At 45.8% G+C, this 14,102-nt stretch overlaps 1 protein-coding gene across 5 annotated transcripts in view; it reads right to left on the bottom strand.

Annotated features, from left to right (window-relative positions):
* LOC113982091 (calcium-activated potassium channel subunit beta-2) overlaps window positions 1–14,102 on the bottom strand; it is a 98,845-nt gene that overhangs the window by 43,751 nt on the left and 40,992 nt on the right. For 3 of the 5 annotated variants that reach the window (XM_039381856.1, XM_027709989.2, XM_027710010.2), the window contains exon 1: window positions 6,601–7,537. The exons of 1 other annotated variant lie outside the window; for it this stretch is intronic. In XM_039381856.1, the coding sequence (XP_039237790.1) occupies window positions 6,601–6,674 (74 nt within the window). In that variant the 5' untranslated portion in view covers window positions 6,675–7,537. Of the gene's footprint in view, window positions 1–4,307; window positions 4,389–6,600; window positions 7,538–14,102 lie in introns of those variants that run through there. One more of the 5 variants, XM_039381857.1, reaches the window with a different exon arrangement.

Genomic DNA, 14,102 nt, shown 5'->3' with positions numbered 1-14,102 from the left:
ATGATAGCCCATATTTCTGCAATATCTTCTTCCTTGGGACACCTACCAACATACCATTGACAATGCTTTTGAAGGCTGGATTTTGGCCAGGTTCTTGGAGAAGCAGTATTTTGGCCTTGGTCCCACAACAGGGAGCTCCAGTTCATAATGCTTATGATCAGGGATGAGGGACTTGCTTTCTCTTTTCTGTGTGAACTACCTCTCCTAAATAAACATATGTCTTCACAGCATATGCAGGACTGTCTAGAGGGTCTTTAAGGGTGCTAACTGCCCAACCTGAGTACCTCCTTGGTCTTGGCTTGATGCTTCAACTCCGAAGCCACTGCTTTCAGTTGCACAAGTGTTTGAGCTCAAATGGGTGTTTTTGGGTGGGAGCAGCTGTCTGTAGTGCCAGACAGTAGATCTAATGACATATCACTGGAGCTGTTCTGGGCTAGACTATAGCAATAACTTATTTAATATAATTCTGAGGGAGCCAATTTTGGTGGTGTTGGAGTGATCACAAACATTTGAGGAAAAAAATGAGTCTTTCCATCCTTGGTCCATTGCAGAGCTCAGGACTTCTCTGCTTATTTGTGGACGGAATTTATTGTTGATTATTGTATTCCTTGGCATGAACTGAAATTTCAGCCTCCAGGTTCATGGCCATTAACCATGGTGGAAAAAAGTGACCCATTTGTCTCACATAATGAGTTTACTTGTGGAAGCTGTAGCCGCTTTGACTGACTTATGACCGTGGCTGGGTACTTGCATCAGGTGCAAACAAAAACAGCCAGTCTGGACTGGGTGCCTGTGTGTGTGACATGATGGTCCCTCCTGCAGATACTGGGCTGGGAGCAATGCTCCACACCAGCTGTGGCTTACTGGTGCCCTTAGGAAATTTGCTGCTTCTGTGTTGAGTGTGGTTATAAAGGTACAAAGGAGAAGAATTCAATACACCTGATCCTTTACAGTGAATTCTGGGCAAGCCTTTCAGCTCAAACTTTTTGTCTTGCTTTCTCTGACCACTCTGACATTAGTAATTTGCCGGTCTTTTTGATTCACCAGCATAAAATGAAGCAGTCGTGATTTGTATTGCAGGAGCAAGGACGGGAGCTGAAGCTTTCAAGCACCTTATGTGTATGCAAAGGAGACTAATGCATCTGAGGCTGTGACTGCCCTAAAGACTACTTTAAATCCTGGAGTGTGGGCCTGAGTGGAGTTTGAAAAAGCTGTGTGCTTATGCAATTAAGGCAAAGCTGTGCTGCTTCTTGAGCACTTACAGCACTTGATAGGGATTCAGACAGGTCAGACAACTGCTATGTGGTCATCACTTTAATCCCCAAATAGAGGGAAATTGGCCCCTGTGGTGCATGGAGGAGCAGCAGGTTTCTGTCTCAGGCTGTGTAAGAGCCAGTTCAGATTCTGAGCAGTGACTGCCGTTTCAGCAGCACCTGTGCTCTTGTTTTGCTGGTGGTGGTGCTTGTTTTTGTGGATCAGGAGTCTGCAATCAATTCCAAAAATATCAACAGTACAGTTTGAGCCCATGAGATCAGGAGTGGATGTACACTTTGAAGAACTGAAGAAAAAAAAAAAACCACTTGAAAAGCAGCATGAATTTTATAATCATGGTTAAGGACTGACAGACCAAGGCACTGTTTTTTCACTGAGTGAAACAGAAAATAAGGAATCAAAATTTCCATGTTCTGTCTCAGGTTTTTCATTAACTTCTATTTGGAGGCAAACAAGTGCCATCCTTCCCTGCTTCTACCTCCTACAGGCAAGGCAGAGCTGTAATTTGGAACAGGGCTGTCCTGTGACTTTAAGACTGTACAATGATGGAAAGCCTTGGTGAATGATCCTATGGAGATATAAAATGATTAATCTACAGGCATCTGAGAACACTTACGACTTAGCTTTTGGTTTGGTATCTGTTATTGCACTTATGGGGCTGTTAATAATCTCATAATGCACATCAGGCCTTATCTTAATGATTAAAAAATGATTAAAAAGGGTCTGTTTTATCTCTAACTAGCAAGAAATGCAATTATTTTAAGTAGTGCAAGGTCTCTACCACTCAGAAGTGATATTAAATGGTTTTAATAACTTGGCTGGAGGGTTCTTTCAAGGTGCTAGAAGCACACCATCCCTCAGATGAGCATGTTGTGACAGCTCTGGAGCTGGTGTGGGGGCAATGCAGAGGGGCAGGGAGCATGAGATCAGGGCAGAGGGATGTGAAGAAATTGTAGGAATAAGGCAATTTGCAGTCAGGTGTAGTACTTTAGCTTGAGGACAGCTGGGGAGGTAGCTGGGAAAGGCCTGGGTGGGAAATCTAACAAGGATGACAGAGCTGGGGGACACAGAAGGATGAACATGTGCTTAGTGGAAAGTGAGAGGGCTGAGGGGGAAAATCTCTTTTCCTTCCACACCAAGACCTTGTGCTGACAGAAAATCCCAGAAGCAACCTTTGTTTCCTAATGCTGACCTGCTAGTGCCTGGGAGGCAGGGACAGTGCTGAGACCTTCCAGGTCTGCTGGCAGTGCTGGGGTGCTTCCCATCATGATCCCCCACCTCTGAAACTTCCAGTGCTCCTCAAAACCACACAGCTTCATGCAGAGATAATTAACTGTATTATTAGCAGGGATCAGACTTCTGTTCTAAGTGGAATAAATCCAACCGTAAGCATGTGGGTGTTACGTAGATGGGCTTCAGCCATTTTTCACTCGTTCTTCCCTCACAGGAGACATGTTTCATCTCCCCAACAGCCTTTACACATCAGCAATAGAGTTAAGAATTAAAGCAGAATAAAAAATGGACAGTTTTTCAACCTTGTCACATCTCTAAGATGGTGTTCTGTCGCTCAATTCAAATAAACCCAGTACAGAAGAGAATTGCTGATAAACTGAGATCTTTCAAAAATCCAATTAAAGGCAATTTTATATCTCCACTGATATTAGGAAGAATATAACTACTGCTGGACACAGCAACTAGCAAGACCAGCTTACCAACTGAGAGGTGCAACTGACCTGCTTTAGAAATGGGCAAGGCTCTGCTGAGCAAATTGGAATTAAACTGATTGACGCTACAGAAATTTGGCCTGTTATTCCTCCTGCACACCCCAACAATGCAGCTTGGAAGTGATGTTTGAGCAGTAAGTGGCAGGTATGTGCCTGTGCTGTGCTAAGTAAAGCCAGCTTCATCTGAACCCAGCCCAGCAAAGATTATCAATGTGTGCCTGAAGCACAAGGGTTACAAGAATCTGTGGGGTTGCATCAGAAGTGCAGATTTTTAGTTCTGTACTGGAGAAGCTTTACATAAATGACACCTAAATAATTTTCTGCCCAACTCCCTACTTTACACCTTGCTCTATTTCTGGTGAAACACCTACTGAAATTGCACTGCCACATACCTTTGTTAACAAACAAATATTCCACCCAACGGTGTCTTCCTGAGCGCACAGAAGTGAGTCCCTGGCCACATGGGAGCCACAGGGGCTTTGCCACTCGGTTCAACTAGCACTAAAACTACTCCTGTAAAAGTGCACTTCTACAGTTGCACTGCAGTCTCTCTGCTCCAGACCTCTAGTTAAATGCATGTTAAAGTCTAGGATCAGTCTGCCTGGCAGTAAATTAATGGCCCATGGTGTAGCTACTGCTGTGATGCCTCTTCCATTAAGAGTAGCGGTGCTGCCTTAAGTGGCTTGTATGTCCAGAATAATGGTGCTTGTGGCTTGCACCTGCATAGGGGATGACGCTTGTTGCATTTAAACTAGATTATATGGCCCAAAAGGCATTGCTCAGCCCAAGAGGCACTGCAGAGCTGCAGTGTTCCAAAGGGAGACTTTGGAACAGGGGACTTCTGGCATGTCCCTCCATGCATCGTTTCAGGAAGTTTGTGCAGACCCCTTTGCTGATTGGGTTTTGCTGCCTCTGCCTGCCCTTCACCTACAGGGATGTAGCAAGCATCAGTACTGCTGTGTTGGCAGCCTTGAACAAGCATGCAAAAGCCAGGAGACTCCTTTGCTACCTCTGCCCCTCTGCTGGCACGACATCCAGCATCTGGTATGGGTACACTGATCTAGAAAATGATCCTTAAATATTAAGGGCAGAGATGTTGGGCTATTCTGGATGCATGCAAGGTTCCAGTACACTGGGCTGCCGCTGGCATTTTGGATAGTAGCCTAGAAGGCACTGGACTTGGAAAGTTCAGTGCTTGGTGTTGGGATCTCCCAGCAGCCTGCCACTTGGCATGCAAAGCAGCACAGAGAAGGGGTGATTTCTTCAGCTTCTTTAAAAGAAAAAGTAGAAAGGGGAATAAGAAACATTTACCATCTTTGAAGGTGGGAAGGGTGCTGAGGCTTTCTGCTTTCCTTTCCCATTGCCGTGCTCCTTGTCTCTCTTGGGCCCCATGTCGTAAATCCTACGCTCTCATCGGAAGAGCGCTGGCTGCAGGCTCCCTCCAGAGCCCGTTGACGCAATCTGGGTCATTCAGAGAAGGTTGTCAGGAATGATCCTACACCTCCCTGCTGTGCTGGCACTGAGCTTTGCCTTACAGGGCATGAGAGGTGCTGGGTTGATCCTGAGTCCTGTTCCTAAACCTGTCTGACCCAAGCCCCTGCAGCCCTGGGGCTCCTGGGGGGTGTCCCCGGGGTCCTAACTGAGGTTAGGCAATGTTGGGACACCATGCTGGGGACACAGGGGGAAATACCCTGTGGCATCTAGCCACCCATTTTTTTGGATGGCGAGAAGCCAGTGATGGAGGCTAGGACTGGGTATCCCTGTGAGGCAAAACCCACCTACCAAGGGGCTGCCAGAAAATAAGGGGATTTCTAGCAGGGCGAGGAAGCCCTCCTGGGGAAAGGCAAGAGTAGATTATGACAGAGAGCTAATCTGTATGGCTGTTTCATAAGTTTCCCCAGTGCCTGGACTCTGTGCTCAGCAACAGACATTATATGTGCTGAGAATAACTGATTTCTCAGAAGCACCATGTAAAAATATGTGGAAGTCTGGAGCAAACTATGGCAGTTCCTTTATATTTTAGTGTTATCTAACAAAATCTCTCCCCATTCCCACACCAGGTTAATATAAGGGGCCAGATGAGCTGTCAAGCACCACAGTTTGGTGGAGGCCACCCTTCACTTGCCAGCTCACGTTTCTCATGAATCCTCACCTCTTTCCTTGACCCTATTTTAGGTGTTTACACAGACATGTGTAAACCTAAGTTCTAACATGACAAACCTAACTCCAAAGCTGCTGTTTAGACCATTGTCAACCTTCTACTCATTTATAGCAGCCAAAATTCACAAGCAAAGGCAGAATGCAGGTGCTCCTCCAGCCCAGGGACCACACCACAAGGAGTTTTGATACTGCTGGTCCCTGTGCTCAGACCAATTGTGCTGCACAGCAATAATCATGAGCAACTAATTTTCAAGACTTTCCAGATTGCTATTATGTGGAAATGAAGACTTAAGTTCCCAATTGGACACTTGTCCTATTCAGCTGCAAGTTTTTATCCAAATTATTTAAATGCTTGCTGCCTCAGTTTTATGTTTGTCCCTGACCTACCTGTTTGCTATTCTTGAATTAAAATCACTGTGTAGGATACAGTTCCTCTTCTAGCAGCTGCTTCTTCTTGTACATGTTTGGAAAAACAGACTCTGAATGTATTTTGGGGAATATGGATATTCCAAACCAGCTCAGGGCTGGAGTAATGGCACTGCTGTGGTACAGCATGATGTCTGTAAGCTGGGTAGTGTGGAAGTTTGTGCTCTGCCTATGGGAACTTGGTGTGCAAGTCCTCAGTCCTTCTCTGTTTTAAATGCAAACAGAAATTACTCCAATTCCCCCTAAAGTCAATAAAGATTATAAATATGAAGTCAAATAAGACCCAAAAGCCCAATAAGTGCATTAAAGCTGGCAGCATGTTTTAATTTACTACTCCTACACCTTCAATTTGCCTGACACAGCTGGGAAGTGCTACCAGTGAATGCTGCATGAGCTCCTGTGTGTGAAGTTGGAGGGGAACGGACAGTGAGTTACCTGCTGGCTGTGAGCCACAGCTTGGAATTTCCTGACAGTTTTTCCTTGTGGTTCTGAGAGCAGCTTGCTGTCAGGGGAGTGTTTCTTGTGTCTCTTCCCTACCCCATATGCTGTTTTCAGTCTCTATCGCAGTGTTCTGGAGTATTTTGTTTTCCAAATGAGGTCCACAGGGTACTCTAAGTTGTCCCCTTGTGAAACATCACAATACGGATCACTTAAACATTACTCTAAGCCTCTAACTCCAGCCCACAAATGCTACCAACAGTGAATTCATTCCTCAGAAGAGCAAGTGTAATTTGTAACTCAAAACAGCACTTGAAACTGTTTGACTAATAAAATGTCCTTCACTTGACTCCTCAGTTAGAGCCTGGCTCGTGCCAGCCTCTTTTCAGATGTAATCACTCTAGGAAACACTTTTTCAGTGTGCACTTTCAGAGTGCAGCAGAGCCTGAATTTGCTCTAATACATGCTTTAATGTTTACTCCCCAACACCTCATGGCAGCCCATCTAAGCTCTCTGCACCGTCCCCATCCCAAATGCCTCAGCCCATCCTGCAGCTTCCCCCCTTAAGGATCAGGTTTACCTTAGCAGCAGCGGAGCAGCAGTGCCCAAAATGGAGATTTCAATGGGATCTGGCAGGGAGATTTTCCCTCTCATCTACATACTCTTGTAGTTTCCACCTTTGGGGAAAACAGCCTATCTACAAGCAGAAGGTTTCCATATATCTTGTCTCTCAACGTCTTCAAATACTTCTTGCTGCTCTTGTAGTTTCCAGGCAGTTTTAATTACTTTCTGTTTTTAAATAGAGGTGAAGCACCAGAATTCAGTAACTATACGGAAAGAAGACGTCAGAAGGAAGTGGGTGTGAAGACCCTCTGAATAAAGTCAGCCCAAAAAAAGCTGAGCTTTCTCTCTCCAAACTTTATTTCGTGAAGCTCCTCATTATCCCCACCTTTATAAAAACTCTTCTTCCCATCTGCTCTGCCTGTGCATCCCTGACTGCCGGGGCTCCTCTGGGACATGATGGCCATTCCTGTGAGGGCGGGATGCTCGGCGTGGAGTCAGTGTCTTTGCTGTCATTTGCCAAAATTCATCCCTCTCATCTGCTCCTGGGAAGAACACTGCAGGAGTCAGGCAGAAAAATGAGCTCAGGTTGGGGCGGTCCCAATATTGTCCTGAGCCCGTGGCCAGCGTACAAACAGGCAGCACCTCTCCTGGCCAACCTTTACTTTCCAAAATGTCAGGGCTGTGCAGAAGCAGGCGTTCAGCTCTTTCTCCAGTGCTCACTCATCCCTGTGTACTCTTGCATGTGCTGATGTGAAATCAGGGGCTTCCCAGCCTTTCTCTCAGTCACCTCCATCAGATCACTTTGTCCTTGGGTGGTATTTGCTTTTCTGAGTCAAGAGCATGCCAGCGAGACGCTCCCGTTTGTCTCTGGCTGCTCGCTGATTTCCCACGCTGTGTGCTTGCTGTTTGCTCCTACGGCAAAAGCAGAAGCTGCTTCTGCTGGTGTGGTCCACAGTTGGACTTCCCCCCCCCCCGCCCTGTTTAAAATGTAAGGTCTCACAAATTAAGAAGCTACAGCCTGTCTAGATCTTATACCAGTCAGTCTCTGATTCATCAGAGAATCTCCTTGGTAACTAGCTGTTCCTCTCTGATTTGCTACTAAAAAGCTCTCCCAATTTAAAGATAAAATACAGTGAAAGCAGAAAGAGGAGCTACACCATATAGATACCTTATACAGAAGCATATGCCTTGTGTGCAAAGAGCTATACTGGATATTTTCTGATGTGTGTGGGAAGCAGCCTCTCTGTGAGACAGCATGCTATTACCCTATGGATGGCAAATGTGCCCCAGCTGCCTCATCTCTGCTAGAAATCCTTTTTCCTGCTCCAGGGCCAGTAACCCCATCTGCAGGGTAAATAATCCCACAGGAGAAGATGAGGTTGGCATTTAACAAGGGACTCAGCAGTTCATGCTTTAATAAGCCAGATTTCTGGCCTTGTGTGGGACAGATTGCCAAGTACAAAGATTCAGAGATGGGGTGACTTTCTGCAGGAGGTGTACCTGATGTGTTTGATGCTGTCTGATTGCCCTCTGGCTCTGGTAATGAGCCCCTGCTGCCTGACCCCCTCCTCGGCACACAGCAAAGTGCTGCCTGTGCTCTGGTGTCTGTTGGAGTTGGAGAGAAGGTGCTCACTGAAGATTTGGGGAGTTTTTTGTTGTTCATTTGTTGTTGGTTTTTTTTTTCCTAAGAACCAGCATTGCTGGAAAAGTTGATCCCAGGTGAGGCTAAGAACACTTAGTGTTTGAAATAGTGACTAATTGTGCTCAGAAAGTCAGTGTAAGTGAAGAGTTTGACCCACGACTGCCTGAGGCCAGGAAGCTCTGTGGTGAGACTTGCCTGGGGTTATTAAAGGATGAGGCAGTGGTACAGAGCTAGAAATGAGTATTCATGTTATGCATGTCTGGTGCACCTACAACCAGAAAGCTCTGACTCCCTGTGCATGCTGTGCCTGCTCCAGCAGGACTGTGCTGCTGAGAGTGGGGCTCTCTGTGATGCTGAGCCCACTGGGGTAGAAGAGGGGACAGACAACTTTAAATGAGCGCAGCTGAGCTGCTTTCAATTCTTTTTACCAGATAAATTAGATATCAAAAATCGTTCCTACATTTCTCTTGCAAAACCCAGCCAGCAGCCCTTGCCTTGACTCTTGCCAGAAGCAGAGGGAGAGAGGCAGGTCCACAGCCCAGACACTGGGTAAGTCACCTTCCTCTCCATATTTTCTCATTAGCCTTATGCACTTCCTGTCCCATAGCACTAATTCCTCATTGCTACAACAAACAGCAACAAAGCACCAGATCCATGAGGGGTTTTTTATCCCTGCAAGAGGCTTTTGAGCTCACTGTGAGAGCTTGCTCAGCCCTGGGAAGCACTCAGTAGCTGGAGGAAAACTCCTGCAAGCAGTTCTGGCAGTAGGGCTGTTGACACCATGGATGTCATTGACTTGAGACAAAATCTGTGTTCCCATAAGGTGTTGTGGTGTCTCTAATGTCTGGGCAGGAGAAGCCCAGGATTATATACTCTGCTTGGGCAGGCATGATCCAGACCTGCTCAGATTCAGGCCTGTGGTTGCAGATTGTTTAATCTTAGCAGGCAAAAGCTTGTGTTTTAATGTGCTGCCCATACCAGCAAACCAAAAAGTGCTCACACCTTCATTTATCAAGTAATATGGGTGACAATAAACTGGTTCTGATAAATGAGGGTTGAGATAATCAAGCTCATTTTTGATGCAATTGAACATGTCAGGAACACGACCTCATTCTGGATAAGGGATGAGCTCTTAGATAATCAAAGTTGTGATAGGCAAGGCCTGACTGTCCCCCCTTGATCAGGAGAAAAGGGATGATTGATGCTCGTCCTCTTCCTTCCTGCTCTCCTGCTGCCACTGTGCTGAGGCTTGGGGAGGGCAGGTGAACCCCTGCTGTTGGGGTCTGGTGCTACTGTTTCAGACCTGAAAGGAGGTACAAGAACCCTCTTCTCTGCCTCTTTCCTGCTTTTCAGTTTTCTTCCTGAAGCTTCACGACCTTTGCTGCTACCATATTTCCGGGCCCATGCCTCTTGGTGGGAGGGCAATGGGGAGGGGCAGAAGGAGCCCCTGACGGGAGCGATGCCTGCAGGCATATCCTGGTTGGCTTCATCACCAGGATCCCTTGATGGAGGGAAGGATGGAGAGAGGTCAGGTCCAACAGCACTGGTGCCAGTGTTGGGGTCTCTAATACCCAGTGCCATTCTGTGACCATGGTAGTGCTGAAGCCACCAGCCTGGGAAAAGCAGGATCATTTCTTGTTTTGTCCAGGGGTAGCAGGAGCTCATCTCCCCCAGGTGAGCATCAGGGTAGAGCCTGGGTGTCATGTCCCACTACTCAATTCTCCTGGAGCAGAGGATGCTCCCTTGGAGCTTGTCCTGCCCCATGGAGGCAGTGGGCAGAGCTGAAGATGGACTGTTTACCTTTGCTGAAGCTCTGGAGCAGCCAGATCTGAATTTTTATGTTATACATTTTAATCGCACTGTTGTGACATGGACCATGGCCTGGGGAGAAGTGGAAAAGCATCAAAACCTGCTTCTTCCTCACCCCTCACTTGGTGCCTGCATTTTTCAATTGGTTCCCCTGCAGATGCCTGCAGATAACATCTCCTTGTCTGGGTTATTGCCCACCCTGCGTGGTTTTAGTTACAAATTCATATTTATATATACATAAAAAAGAGCTTATGTACAGTGTTTTGCTCTTCCTCTCTCCTTTGCAATGTATTTCTATTTTGGGAAGAGGAGCAAAGGTGGCTGCAGCTATTTATAGCAGGGGAAGGAGCATGAAAAAGGATGTCCACTGCCTGGATGGGCACAGGGCTGTCTGCCTGAGGGCAACAGGGGGTCCCTGCCATCAGAGATATAGGGTTTTTTTGATTTTTTTGTTTCTTCCATTTTATTTCAATTGCCGGTCTAATGCTGAATCAGATATGAACCTAAAGGACTGTTAGTGGCAGTGAAAAAAAAAAAGAAACGTGTGGAGCATCGGCAAGTATTTTTTATGAATTAGATCTCTTGAGATGAAAGCTTCATTACTGTGAAACAATGAGCCCACTATACTCTTAGTAGTACAAATGGGTTTCATTTGTATTAGGAAGATACAAGCTTATTACTTTTAGTTTGTTCCTGTAGCACCAGGAATGTTTAATGTGATAATCAATGTAATTGAGGAACTGAAATTACAGAAAATTGCAACACTCTCAGGAGTGATAATGGCTGCAGCTGCAGCACGGCCAAAAGGTTGGGAGATGGGCACAGGTGTGGTTAAAGCAGACTCACATCCCAAAGCAGACTCACATCCCAAGTGTGGATGATCCCCTGTCACACTGGGATCCATGGGAGTGCATCAGGCAGCTCTGGTGCAGCCCTTGCACGAGGGGCACCTGTGTTTGAACAGGTCTTTCCTGACTTAGGGTCACCCTGGATAGGGTCACAATTTGGCCAGTTTGGTTTTTGGGGTTTTTTTCCTCCTCCCTCTCCCCTGACATTGCAAAAGGCACACTTTTGACACCCAGACCCTACTGCCAAATTCTCAGGTCCTTTTCCCAAGTACAAGGTTGCTAAAGATTTTCAATTAAATGTTTCAGAGCCTTAAACAGAGACAAAACAACATTTCCTCTCCGGCCCACTGCTCATAAAATGTGATGCTGTTTTGTGAAACTTTTCACCTCTGAAACTCAGTCTGTAGCAGGCACCCAGCACGCTTTCAGCCCAAATTCTATGAAAAGCATAAGTAGCAAGCTCCTTGGAGGACCTGTCAGCTATAGAAAGGTCATCTATAGCCCAGCAGCGTGGAGCTCCTACTCTAGCTCTGGGGAGCTGCTGGTTGCCATGTACCAAATCCAACCACTCCTGCATCGCCAGGCAATTTCTCAGCTCATTTCATTCCCTCTGTGATACAGTGGGGTTTTTTTGGTTGCTTGTTGGTGATTTACTCTGTGTTAGTCCATAGAAAAGGTGGTGAGAAGGAAGGCAGCTCCTTTTCTCTGCCTTGGCAGCTGCCCCCGGGGCAAGAAGGCTGCATGGGGCACCTGAGCTGCACTGCAGGCTGCCCAGATATCAGCCTGGGCAGGGATGGATGAGGAGGAGTACCTAGAACTCAGGGAAGATGGAATATATTTCAGATGCAGCCTCTGAAGCTGCTAAATTAAGTCTGAAAGAAACAGCAGCCTGCAAGGGTGCAGCCAGGTTTGTTTTCAGCCCTCTCCATTTTAATCTGTTTCACTCTGAGGAGGGAAATTTTCTCTGCTAGAGAAGTTGCCTTGTTCTAGTGGTTTCTAATAAGTCATGGCTGTAGTCACCAAAAGCTGTTTGGTGCCCTCCCTTTTGGGAGAGCTGTCTGAGCTCTTCTCCCATGCCAGGAGACGTTCCCATCTGGCAGCACTGGAGCCTGTGCCCAACGCTGCCCCACATCACAGGGCTTCCTCCCACTGCCAGTCTTGAACAGAGAACTACAGAGAAACCAGGTTTGTCCATTAAAAGAACTCACTTTACCATGTGCCATCAGCTGTGCCATGAGTTAAATTTAAGCCTATTGCAGTCAGATGGTACTTCGAGGGAAACTACGGAAGGCAGAGCTGAAGGTGGTTATTCATGGGCTGTAGTGTTCATGCTCTTAATGCAATTGCTTACATTACAAAGCAATTATCAGGGTTTAAAATTTGAATAGCATTTGGAAGGCGTATATGCCTGGGGGTTTTCCATTTGCAGAGATGTTTCTTTTATGGTACCTTCTTGCCTAGTAACTTCACCATTTTAAGCACATCAAAGTGTTTTAGAAACCCATTTGTGATCTTTGTTGAAAAACAAAGGCAATCCTACCAGCTCCACACAGAATACTTGCTCCCTCGCAAGCTGCTCTTAGGGCTCAGTTTGGGTTTTGTGAGGTTTAATGAGGTAAAACCCCCTGTGCAGTGTTTCCTGCTCCCTTTCTTAAATTTTGGCAGCACATCGTTCAGCTGGGGCACTGCACTTCAGTGCTCTCTCTATCACTGTGACACCATCAGCTTCTCCCTGTCTGTCCAACCCCTTCAGGAGCAGCAGTCACTCTTGCAGTAAATTTTTGCTTGGAATAACACATCATTCTTGTGGCCGTCTCCTGGTGCCCTGCAGACAGGCTGGCTGAGGGGTTGGGAAGGGTAAACCTTCTCCATCAGCTGCCAAAGACAGAATTTGCTGCTGATAACTTGAGGTGGTGCCATGGTTGAAAGCAGGGCTTTGGCAGGTCCAGTCCAGCCCAGAAGGGCCAGAACTGAACTGGGACTTACGGGAGGAGGTAATTCAGACAACTCTTATCACTTAGCAAGGGAGAGACTTTCTGCAGAGAAGACAATGTCCAAACCTGACAATTCTACGCTTTCCAGCAGTGCCACAGTTTCCTTAAACAGCATCACAGACTAATTATCACACAATGGTTTATCATGTGCACAATGCATATGAAACCACACAGGTAATTTCCATAGTAACCATATGAGATTCAAATGCCAATGTTGTATACTTCATAGTACCACGCACCTATGTGTCCGTGCAATAAAGCACATACGTCTTTGTTAGTCAGTGTTTTGTTTCTGGGCTTCCAGTCCTTGGCTTAGAAGCATTTGCAAAACCTTGATTATTCATGTGTAATACTCTTGCACTAGACACATGCTTCTGTAATGCCTTTAAGGTTATGTGGAATTCTATTTGCAATCCCTCTCATAAAAAAATAACACAAACCACTTGCTGCTAAATCTGTCTGTCAGCAAGCAAATGCCAGGAACCAAAATGACTATTATTATTACTGTTATTTGCACCATTCCAAAATCCATTAATTTGCTTGTTGCGGTGTTAGGTAATGAACGCTTCTGCAGCAAGGTCACAACTCCATTTTACATCAAATAACTATCTTTACTCATGTATGATACATGAAGCATATTTCTTGCTTAGGGCATAATGTTTTATTAACATTATTTTCCTTTGTTCTTTCTTACAGATTGTCTATTATGACTCTAAAGATTGCCTTCATGACATGTCTTTTTTAATTCAATGCATAATTATATAAAACAGAAATTCATCTGATGCTACATTAATAAATTTCTCATAATTTTTTTTTAAACAGGGGGACGTGCTGCTATTATTTACCAGAAAACATGGATTTAGTTAAGCTTCACGGAATTTTTCAGTCACTGACACATGTATTGTGTACAGGCAGAGCAATGATGAAAATGATGTGAAAGAAAACTGTTCAGTTCAAGCCAAAAAGACTAATGGAAGTAGTAAAAATAGTAAAGATATGAAAGCAAGAAGTACTGAAATAAATATCTGAGATGGGAACTTGCGGGGAAGGTTCACTGCAGCTGCGGACATGCCTGGATGAGTGTCAGCCTGGGTTAATTTGCAGGGTGACAGATGTCTTGGGAACAGGCAAATGCTGAAGAACAGAGCTGATGTCCCTGGGCCAGGTCTGCTCATGGAGCTGAGCCACTCTCAGGTGTCCTTGGAGCATCACTGACTTACTGCAG

The sequence above is a fragment of the Pipra filicauda genome, unplaced genomic scaffold (assembly GCF_003945595.2).
Source record: "Pipra filicauda isolate LSUMZ 115617 unplaced genomic scaffold, ASM394559v2 scaffold242_size1167801_pilon, whole genome shotgun sequence".
NCBI lineage: Eukaryota > Metazoa > Chordata > Aves > Passeriformes > Pipridae > Pipra > Pipra filicauda.
This window is presented reverse-complemented; position numbering and strand designations above follow the sequence as displayed.